Source organism: Emys orbicularis, chromosome 12 (genome assembly GCF_028017835.1).
Source record: "Emys orbicularis isolate rEmyOrb1 chromosome 12, rEmyOrb1.hap1, whole genome shotgun sequence".
NCBI lineage: Eukaryota > Metazoa > Chordata > Testudines > Emydidae > Emys > Emys orbicularis.
In genome coordinates, this window is record NC_088694.1 from 15868879 (window position 1) to 15880995 (window position 12117).

A 12117-nucleotide genomic window follows, 5' to 3' on the forward strand; every position below is an offset into this window, starting at 1 on the left:
CCACCCTCATTGGCCTGGAGCGGCGGACTGCGGTCAGTGGGAGCCACGATCGCCGATGCGGATGTGGCAGGTAAACAAGCCAGCCGGGCCCGCCAGGGTGCTTACCCTGGCGAGCCGCGTGCCAAAAGTTGCCGATCCCTGTCTTAGGGAACATCTACACTACAATAAAACACCTGTGGCTAACAGGGTCAGCTGACCCAGGCTTGCAGAACTATAAAATTGCAGTGTAGATGGTTGGGCTGGAGCCTGGCTCTGGGACTTGGTGCCCAGATGCCTGGACTGCAATTTTGTAGCCCTGCAGCCCAAGCACCACAACCCTGAGTCAGCTGTACTTTTATTGCTGTGTAGACATCCTCTTAGCTTCTCAGAGTGAGCTTTCACGTGGATGATGGGTTGATCAATAGAAGCGGAAGTGATGACTGTTTCAGAGTGAAGACTTTTGATTGGACAATGGGTGGCATAGGTTTTCTCATTTTCTCTTTCCCTTCCAAGGGCCACTATGCACAAGAGGCTGCAGTTATGTTTGCTCCCACCAGCTCCAGCAGAAACAGGCAGGACAGATATTTTTAAAGATGATTAGTGGACTGGATATTTTGTTTGTTTTAAACAGGTTGACAATACCTCTTTTGAGTTTCATATTCTCTTCAGTTGGTTTCAGGCAGGTTCTGTGATATGTATCTTCTGAACGTGTTCGCCACACTTAGGGCTTGTCTACACTACCTGCCGGATCGGTGGGCAGCGATCCAGCTGGGGTCGATTTATTGCGTCTCTTTTATGAGCGCTCTCCCGTTGACTCCAGTACGCCACCAGAGTCGACGGGAAAGCGTCAGCTGTCGACTTACTGCAGGGAAGACACTAAGGTAAGTAGATGTAAATATGTCGACTTCAGCTATGCTATTCACATAGCTGAAGTTGCGTATCTTAGATCGACCCTGCGTGGTAGTGTAGACAAGCCCTGAGTGATGCAGTGTCTTTAACTGATTCATCTTTAATGTGTGATTCTAAGCTGATGTCCATTTAAATAAGAATTTATAGCTAACAGGGCTTGAAGATCTGAGACAGCCTCATTATCTGAGTTGCCATTTCTAGCCAGCCAAGGTTGACTAGAAATTGAAATATTTAGAATTGCTCCATTTGCAGAAAGCTGTGTAGTATAGCTAACTTTTTGTAGTGATTAGATAAAACCCCTGTATTCAAAATTGTATGACTTGACTTATCAAAAGGAATAGTAATGATTTGTTAGCTTTAGCGGAGAGAGGGATATTATGATACTTACCTCTTAATGATTGACATTCCAATGCTCTGTAATCAAGTTGTATTTGGTTGGAGAAGAGGGGGAAACCTGAAGGCTACTTTAGACATTAGGAGACAGTTGAAGCTGATCTCAAGATTTGTTTGTTCTTTACAAGGTTTTACTCATCTTTGAGAAATCTAGAGGCAGGAGGAAATGGACCAATAAAATTAATATTAGAGAGGAATGTTCAGAATGGACTTAAGTTAATTCTACTCTAGCTAGCAAACTATATATATATAGTTTATATATATATATATATATATAAAAATGCTGTCACAGTGTGGCAGAATGTTACTTACTAACATTACAGCTTTGCTTGTAGAGCAGGCATGTTGGGAGGTTGACACTTGAAAGTGAACTCTGCCTACTGGGATCCCAGGAAGAAAGGGGGAAGAGAGAGCTCCATGACTATCTTAGTACCACCTCAATCTGTGCATGAATCTGCCCTAGCTTTATACCCACCAGAGGGGTTCAGAAAGATTACTAAGACATTTGTCCAAAGGGTCAACCTAAGCATCGTTAGTTTTGATTCTTAAACAGGTTAAGTTTATTTTTCCCGTAAAACAATTCACTGTTTAGATGCAATTTAAGAAATGTCTGTGCTAATGACTGCAAACAGAAGATGTCTGATACAAGGCTGCATAACTTGGAATCTAGTAAGAGCAGGTACAACTCCTAAGTTTACTTTTGACCAGTACTTGTCCTTTTTGTGGTTGAATAATTAGTAATGAAATAAAAGCCAGTGATTTTGGGGCCACTAGCAATTTGTATGGTCCTGTTTTAATATTCCACTTGTGTTCATGGATGTGTGTAATACCTCATTTTTTGAAGATCCCTATATGGGGCACTGATCTACATTGAGCCCACATTAAAAATGCATTGAAGAGGTGCTATAAAATGTTAGTTTTTAACTCCCTCTCCCTGGAGTGGGGTTTGGATGAAAGCTTGTTGGCCGTAACTGAACCATTCCTTTCCAGCAAAGAAGTGTGGGCTACACTTCCATTCATGGCACATTTGCCAGTCTTAGTACATTTTTTTTCCTTTGAGTGTTGTGCATTAAACTTTAAGTATCTCTCTAGTTTCACATGTGCAAACTGAACACTTTTATATGCTGTTTCAGAAATATATGAACTGCAGTTTAACTTCTTTAACAGGCTATTGATACCACTGAAAGCTTAGACAAGATTTAATGCTCACATTCATTGTGATTCTTGGCTTTTCACTTAATCAAAGACCAGTGAGGTTATAGGTGCATATTTGGAGATTTAAGATTTCATTTGTGCTAGATTAATTTTCTGAGAGGAATTGCTATAGTATGCATAATAGCTTCCTAGCAATGTGATGTACCATAACACCCACCCATTAACCCCAATATTTGTTTGTTCATGCTACAAACTGTACTGACTTGCTGGTGGTGTATATAGTGGGGTAGCATTCTACTCATGGCTAAAGCAAAACTGTCATTTGCAATTGCAGAAAGTTGAACTTTGGGAATGGAAGTATTCTAGAGCCCCACTCTTGTTCAAAGTGCAGCACATTACAAAGGTCATTGGAAAGTTGTTATAAATTTTAAATAATATTTTACCTACTGTTGTTTAACACCCAAATCTTCTAACAAAGATTAGAGAGAAATCTCTCGTTTATTTAGTGTACACTTGATGGCTTAAACAGACTAAAGTGCTAACTGGACAGGATAAATGGTGACTGTTTTCCCAGTTCATACAGCTGCAGGGGCATAGTAGTTTTTGTTGTTGTTTTTTTGTGTTTTTTTTACAAAAAGAGCACTAGGAGAGTGCCACTCTATTTAAAAAGAAAATAATCAAACTTAAAGGCACATGCAGTACTTGAAACTACTAAAAGATGTTTGGTAAATTGAATATCGGGAGTAGCCTTGTTAGTCTGTATCCACAAAAACAACAAGGTGTCCGGTGGCACCTCAAAGACTAACAGATTTATTTGGGCATAAGCTTTCGTGGGTAAAAAACCTCACTTCTTCAGGTGCATCTGAAGAAGTGAGGTTTTTTACCCACAAAAGCTTATGCCCAAATAAATCTGTTAGTCTTTAAGGTGCCACCGGACACCTTGTTGTTTTGGTAAATGGAATGTTTTCCTTTAAAGGACCAAATCTTAGTCCCATTGTATTAGTGGAAAGCTTGCCCTTGATTGGAGGGTAGGAGACAAGGATTTGGCCTGATGAAAATAGGACTAGAACAGCCTTAATATTAAGCCATTACTTGACGGGGCACTACAGGGTGGGTAGTTGAGAAATAATGACTTGAGATTTTGGGCTTGTCTTTTAGTACAGAATAAACTAGGGTGTGAATTTAAAGTACAATAACTATTCTCTACCAGCTCCCTGTGGGGACAGACCACTTACTCCCCACTAAGAGTGCCTTTGTGCAATTTGGCTTAATCCAAAGCCCTTATGCTAGGTGACAGGACTTTTCCTGAAAGAGGTCTTTATGACCTGCCAACATCATCTTACTAAAAAGTGTGCGCTAAAATGAAAAGGGAAAACTCTGTGAACACTTGGACTTCTTCTGTCTTCTCGCTACAAAAGGTATTACCTACCATGGCCTATAAAATAAGATACCTGATTGCTAGAGTTTGGCCTGTTTCAAGTCAGGCTTTTGCCATTACAGCCGTAAATACAGCTATGATTGGCATTTGGAACACAAATTTGTACGTTATGGATGGTAGGATTTAGCTCTTACAATTAGTGTGTAACTATAATACTCTAATTGTGAATTAAATTGTTTGACCCTCTAACTCATCTTTGAAACAGAGCATAGGTATCTGAACATCCTCTTGTAGCAAGCATCTAAAACACTACTCCTTGTCATCAGATTTAATAGGTTTAGGGTAACATGAATTTTTTTGGCCCAGATGTTTTCATACCCTAACCAGACCAGTGTTTCAACATTGAGGTATGTCAAAGGCTACAATATGCATTTTATAATGCTAATATTTCAAATAACTATTAGATCAAAGCTGATATCTCAATTTTAAAAAAATTACAGTAGAGAGATTGGCTTTTGGGTGTACTGAACATTGCTTTTGACAGTTTTTATCCAAACATCAGTCTTGTTAATTAGGGCTGTTGATTAATCGCACTTAATCACACTATTAAGCAATAGAATATCAATTCAAATTTATTAAATATTTTCTACATGTTCAAATATATTAATTTCAATTAACACAATAGAAAGTGTACAGTGCTCACTTTATCTTATTTTGATTACAAGTACTTGCACTGTAAAAATAACAAATGGTATTTTTTAGTTCACTTCATACAAGTACTGTAGTTCAATCTCTATGGTGAATGTGCAACTTACAAATGTAGAATTTTTTTGTTACATAACTGCACTCAAAAACAAAACAATTAAAAAAGTTAGTGCCTCCAAGCCCACTCAGTCCTACTTCTTGTTCAGCCAATCAAGTTTGTTTACATTTACAGGAGATAATGTTGCCCGCTTCTTATTTACAATGTCACCTGAAAGTGAGAACAGGCATTTGCATGGCACTTTTATAGCCAGCATTGCAAGGTATTTATGTACCCGATCTACTAAACATTCATATGCCCCTTCATGCTTTGGCCACCATTCCAAAGGACATGCTTCTATGCTGATGAAGCTCGGTAAAAAAATAATGCGTTAATTAAATTTGTTAAACATTCCAATGCAGAAACTACAGAACCCGAACCACCAAAAAAGAAAATCAACCTTCTGCTGGTGGCATCTGACTCAGATGATGAAAATGAACATGCGTCAGTCCGCATCGCTTTGGATTGTTATCAAGCAGAACCATCAGCATGTTCTCACTTTCAGGTGACATTGTAAACAAGAAGCGGTCCGCATTATCTCCTGCAAATGTAAACAAACTTGTTTATCTGAGCAAATGGCTGAACAAGTAGCAGCACTGAGTGGACTTATAGGCTGTAAAGTTTTACATTGTTTTATTTTTTGTACATAATTCTACAATTGTAAGTTCAACTTTCATGAGAGATGCACTACAGTACTTGTATTAGGTGAATTAAAAAATATAAAGTGAGCACTGTACACTTTGTATTGTTATAATTGAAATAATATATATCAAAATGTAGAAAACATTCAAAGATATTTAAATAAATGGTATTCTATTATTTAACAGCCTGATTAATTGATTAATTTTTTAAATTGCTTGACAGCCCTATTACAAATATGATACTCTGCTTCTTGGTAGTACCAGTATAGGAACTTGATACATCCTCTACAACAGGCTTACAGAGGCATCGACTTTGATTGCATGACACTTAGTCCTTTTGGATATGTGCTGCAGTACTGTAACATCTGATGAAGTGGGCTGTAGCCCAGGAAAGCTTATGCTCAAATAAATTTGTTAGTCTCTAAGGTGCCACAAGTACTCCTGTTCTTTTTGCAGATACAGACTAACACGGCTGCTACTCTGAAACATCTCCTCACTAGTTCCACTAACCAATATGGAGTAGTGAGGTGACTTAAATTCCTACTCCCACCAAAAGCAGAGGCGTTGATAGTTGTTCAGGTGCGTGTAGTTTCACTTACAGTGTAAGGTGTATGTAAATATGGACTTTTATTCTACCCTCCATCTTTAGTATTAGTTGTGTTCAAATACTAGATCTGATACAGGAATTGGGTATAGCAACTTTTTCATTGTAAGGTGCAGTACATGTGAAGAAACAAATAACTTGCAATTCAGAAGTGACATCTGATTTGATACATTCCCTGTCCTCCCCCATTTCTGCAACTGTGAAACTTTCCATATACCTGGCTAGCCTAAATTTCTGACCACCTCTTCAAGTATACACCAGTCACAAATACTCTTCCTAGCCAACTGCTTATATTTTGTTTCTGTAGACTTATGTTGGGGGAAAGAAGAAAGATGGCAAACTTTCGGCCCTGGCTAAGTAGAAGCTTCAATATAAAACTTCACATCAAAGGGTCCATAGTAGCTTTGCAGAAATTTATTTACACAATTCAAGTTACATTATACAACCGCTTTTGAAGCTGATCCAAGTTTCTGTGAAAGTCAGCCATGTGTAACTTACTGAATTTCCAAAATTGTATCACATTGATTTGAGAGGTTCAAGATTTATCTTGTAAATTCAAAACAGTGGGAGGCTTTTGGTATGAAATATCACCAAAAGACTGTGGTTAATATCTATAATGTAACATATCAAATGTGGGAGGAAAATCACACAACATGAAATACTTTTAATATGCTATACATACAGCAATCTGCAACCTTCTGATCAAATATGTAAACAAACTGGTTTCTAAAATGTCACCGTAAACAAAATGAGTTTTTATATTTTTTTCCCAGCAATAGCATAAAACAGCTCCATACTTAAAACCATTGTGAACAAATCTATTCTGAACTATATTTACATTTCTTCCCTATGCATACTATTTAGGCTCCCCTTAAAATAAGGGAGCTAACTGCATATATAATAAACCCATAGGCCACTCCTTCCCCATCACTGCTATACATTTACCTTTTAGCAGAATTCTCAAGTTTTTATTAGGACAAAACATGAATCAAAAACAAAAGTCAGACATGAAAAAACTTCAAGCAACATTTCCCTAAAAAGCTGCTTATAAGATGAAGTCAGCTACTAGTGGCTTTGATACTTTGTACCTACATAGTTCCTAGGAAAATAATCTTCAGTTCTGTAGAGTTTAGGCAGGTCATATGTATGCTGTGCTGATGGAGTATGCTTCTGAAATGAAAAAAATGGGAGAAAAATTAACTTTACTGTTGAAAAGAATTTAATTGGTAATATGTTTAACTGGGCATATGTGGGATGTTGCAATTTGTCAACATTATCTTACACATACCTCAGTGTATATTATGTACCAAACACTGGGAGAACATTTCCCCCTCCCCCACACAATGCCTGGGGAAAGACTAAAACTTAAATGGTTTCCCGGAGTGTTTGTCCCTCTATCAGGGAAGAATGAGAAGGTGTGGCCTGAGCTGGTGCAGCTCCCAGTGAAGTTGTACATCTTGGGTCTGTCTAGGTGGTGGTAAATACTTAGCACTGAGTCTCAGAGCACCGGTCAGCTGACTGGGGCTCATGGGGCTATAAAATTGCACTGTAGGCAAGAGGGGGGGAGAGAGCCCAGGCTCGAACATCTACACTGCAATTTTACAGCCCCGTGAGCCCCAGTCAGCCGTGACCATGCTGCGGTCTTGCAGTGCAGCTCTCCTCTATTAAACCACATCTGAATTTGATTCCCACATCTTCTCTTGTTTGTATTGGTACTGAAACAGAAAATGCATCAGGCTACCACTAGGGTACAGGTCATTTTCTATCACCACATTTCCCCACCAGAACTCTTTGAATCCCAACACTTTTGTTCTCAAACCTTTAAGAACCTTTAGGCTCTGCCGCTAGGAATTCTCAGTTCACATTCCATTCCAGATCATGGTGGACACTGATGCCCAGCATTAGAAAGCTCTTAAAAGACTTGGAGACTTTATTCTTTTTCTTGTGTTTTGGGCAAATCATTGTCCGTGCAGTTTTTGGTCAAATTTCCTAGCCTTCATGTCTCATTGTTAGGAGTTAATGTGCCATTAATGCAATTTATTTCACATAGAGTCTCCTGGTCTTAAAATGTGCATGCAGAGTTCCTAACTTCCCCAAATTGCCATTTTTAGTGAATTTGCTCCTTCATTCAAAGCTATTCTCTTGCAGTGATTTGTATTTTCATTATTCCACCAAACAGGCCATTCAAAAATAGTCAAAAGCATCTGGAACTAATGTGCAGCAGTAGCGACCTGTGGAAATTATCTTGACTATTCAAATTCCCTCCCTTGCCCTTTCTTGCAATCCAGACTAACTTCCAGGGCTCCAAAAAACTGACAGCTTCACCATATCACCTCCATTGCATGTTCCTTATCTACTACCAAATTGAAGTATCAACCCAACCCATCACTCACCCAGCAGGCTTCCTCATAGGTCTGGTCTTGTAACTATTCACTCCTGGGGGTTGTTCTCTCTCTAGTAATCCTACTTCAATCTAGACCACTTTCTCTCTTTACACGTTAAGGTCTTGTGCCTGCAACTAAAAGCCTGCTGTTAACATTTTTTCAATACTGCATATTTAGAATCATGGAAATGTAGGACTGGAAGGGACCTTGATAGATCATCTAGTCCAGTCGCCTGCACTGAGGCAGGACTAAATAGTATCTAGACCAGTGAAACTTAGATGGAGGTTCATCAGCCGCAGGTGCCTCTTTAATGTGTCTCCTGCAGCTCTTTGCAGCACACATTAAAACAATGTATGATTTAATTATTTACCAATCTAAGTTACCAACCAATCAGGATGGTTTTACTATGTTATTAACCAATTGTAGTTGATAAAAATAATACTTGGTCTGTCATCTTGCTGTGAGATAGATACATAGATATATATAGTACTATAGTAAATGAAACAATGAATTCACACTACTTTGGCTCTTTTGGGTAATGTTGAGCACTAAGGTCTGAGTATCACTGATCTAGACCATCCCTGAGAGTTGTTTGTCTAACCTGTTCTTAAAAACCTCCAGTGATGGAGATTTCACAACCTCCTTAGGTAATTTGTTTCAGTGCTTAACTATCCTTAGACATTAGGAAAAACTTAATTGTAACATAAATCTCCCTTACTAAAATTTAAGCCCATTACTTCTTGTCCGGTCCTCAGTGGATAAGGAGAACAGTTTATCAGCCTCCTGTTTATAACAGTCTCTTACATATTTGAAGACTTAGGTCCCCCCTCTGTCTTCTCTTTGCCAGATTAATAAACCCAGTTTTTTCCCATCTTTCCTTGCAGTTCATGGTTTCTAGACCTTTAATCATTTTTGTTGATCTTCTCTACACTTTCTCCAGTTCGTCCACATCTTTCCTAAAGTGTGGTGTCCAGAACGGGACACAGTGCTGTAGCAAGTGGAAAAGTTACTTCATTCCTAAGTGTAGTATTTTGCATTTGTCTTTATTGAATTTCATTCTATTTATTTTTAGACCATTTCTCCAGTTTGTCAAGATCATTTTGAATTGTAATCCTGTCCTCCAAAGTGCTTGCAACCCCTTTCAGCTTGGTATTATCCCAAACTTTTTAAGTCTATGCCATTATCGAAAACATTTGACGATATAGAATAGAACCAGACCCAGGACAGATCCCTGCGGGTCCCCACTCAATCTGCTCTTCCAGCTTGACTGTGAACCATTGATAACTATTCTGAATGCTGTTTTTCAACCAGTTGTGCACCCCTCTTCTACTAGATGCTGAGGGGATTAGCTCAATGGTCTAAATTCAGATGTGCAAAATTTAGCATCCTAGCAGGGCAGGTTCAGCTCCTAGTGCTTAAGAAGTAGATAAAATTAGGAATTACTGCATGTGGTTGCCTTTTGACTGAGCCCTTATAAATGCTAAAGATTCCCTGACACTTTTCATAAGAGTTCTCTTTTTTGGCCAAGGATATCAGAGAAATGAGGAGCCCTGACAGTGAGGATGAGAAGCTTGAACTTGATTCAGTAGAAAACAGGGATCCAGAGGAAAAAAGGCACATATGGGTGTGGTTAGAGGAATTGGGCAAGGAATATCACCTTAGTAACTGCAGTTTGGATAGACCAAAGGAAAGCAATGGGGATGGTGAAGGTCAGAGGGGAAGCTGCAGTACTCAGGACAGGAGATGTTGAGGGCTTGAACAGTTTAGGAGACTGCACAGAAAGGAAAGCTGGAGTTTAGAAGAGTTTTATGGACAACGCAGTATTATGAGGATTAGGATTCAGTGTGGGGCAAGGGAGATGCCTTGATGAGAGGCTAAAGCGAGGGAAGGGGTAGTGAGATCATTAGCACCAGAAAGGCGCAGGGGTGGGAGAAAGATGCATTTAGTCTGTAACTGGGAAAAATCAGCTAGAGTCTACTTTACAATCACCAGTTATGTGGTGAGTCACAGATAAATGACATCACAACGTTTCTACTGCAGTTACACCTAAAGGCTACAACCAGGTTGGGCCCATAGTGCTAGGGACAGTGCAGACCCCAATAATAGACAGTCCCTGCCCTAAAGAGCTCAGAGTCTAACATGATGCCATAGCCATCTGACCTCATGGGTGTAAGTGCTTTTTAAAAATTTTGTTAAACAGATTTACATTCACATTCTGACCAGCTCAAGAAGACAAAATTGACCAGGGATAAATTTTTCAAAAGCACCAAAGCAATTTAGATGCTGAAGTCCCATTCTCCGGAGTATCTTAAGCACTTGCATCCATTTTTTCAAAGTATTTAACTCTGAGAATTCAATGGGAGTTGGGTGCCTAAATACCCTGAAAAATCTGGCCCTTGGGAGCCTAAATCTCTTTGAAAGCCAATGGGTCTTAGGTTTTAAAAATCTTACCCTAGAACTAATCAAGTGTACAAACTGCCAAAGTTAAACCTACCTGGAGTCCCCTATTCTCATAATCTTTTTGGAGAGCACCCTAACTTATGCTCAGCAGCAGAAAACAGAGAGAGGTGTGAGGGAAAGTTAACAGAAAGGAATTGCAAACAGAGGTAGTAACATTGCAGAAAATGCCCAAGTAGAGAAGAAACTGTCAGGCTGAAAAAGTAACAATTCAAACAACATAAGAATAAGCTGAGCTACCCATTCTGCAAGGTAACACTCAAGAGACCACACTTGCTTCTCTGCCACAGTGAAGACCTTAACCCCACCCCGAGAACCAAGGTCTCTCAGGGTATGTCTATAATGCGTTGTAAACCCAGGTCTGTGAAACAAAGGCTTGTGGACTCAGTGTTTCCAAGCCCGTGCTTGAGCATCCATTGTAAACCTGGATTTACAATTGCTGAACCCACGTGTCTCAACCATGCTAACATGTCCATGCTGCACTACAGAGGTCTTGTGAGTCGGGTCTACAGCTTGAGCTGCATTCACATTGCAAAATGACAGGGCTTGGACCCAAGTCACAGAGGGACTGGGGCTCTGACCCACCCCCCTACGGGGGTCTCCTGGGGCTATAAAATTGCACTGTAGGCAAGAGGGGGGAGGGAGCCCAGGCTCAAACATCTACACTGCAATTTTACAGCCCCGTGAGCCCCAGTCCTGGATGCTTACTAACCTGAATCAAACTGGTGTCTGTGTGTGGATGAAAGGGCAGCTTGGGCACTAATCTGATTCAGAGGTGGCTTTAGGGTGCAGTGTAGATACACCAAAAGGGAAATTAAGAAACTATCCTCCATGGGACTGAGTGCCCTCAGCAACTCACAAAGTCAGGCCCTCAATTCAAAGTATTTCAAGGATATAGACTGTTGGTTAGATGAGATCATAACACAACTAGCATGCTCTTGATTAATCTATTTACTTACAGTTAATTGCGGTAGCTCTCCGAAGGAAGCTGTGTGCTTGTTTTGGAGTATGGGGAACTTACTACATAATTCCCCAGAGTATCCTTACTCTCTGTCTGCTTCTTGAGGCAATTCGAGGTGGTGTATTGATTTATAAAGCCCTCTATGGCTTAGGTACTGGCTTCCTAAGATGCCCCTCCCTCCTCTTCACCCTGCAGATGAAATGAGTTGGGGCAGTTCTGCTGACACTCCCTTGGTTTGCACATCTGGGATAAGTGGCAGCACATTCTCTGAACTGCCCTCGAAGCCGCTAATCTACACAGGCTGGAGGAGGGTGGTTATAGGAATAGGCCTGGACCAGTAAGCCACTCACATCAATGATCATGTTGTTTTAGAGTGCCTGTGTGTATACAGACCTGTGAGGGAAGGAGGGATAGGCACCTTTAACACAGCAAAAAGTTGCAAAAAATTAAATAT

At 40.0% G+C, this 12117-nt stretch overlaps 1 protein-coding gene across 1 annotated transcript in view; it reads right to left on the reverse strand.

The window, feature by feature from the left end:
- Positions 1-6890: 6890 nt before the first annotated feature.
- BCAS4 (breast carcinoma amplified sequence 4) overlaps positions 6891-12117 on the reverse strand; it is a 60793-nt gene continuing 55566 nt past the window's right edge. Inside the window, exon 5 of the mRNA XM_065415003.1 lies at positions 6891-7031. Within this exon, the coding sequence (XP_065271075.1) occupies positions 6927-7031 (105 nt within the window). The 3' untranslated portion in view covers positions 6891-6926. The remainder of the gene's footprint in view (positions 7032-12117) is intronic.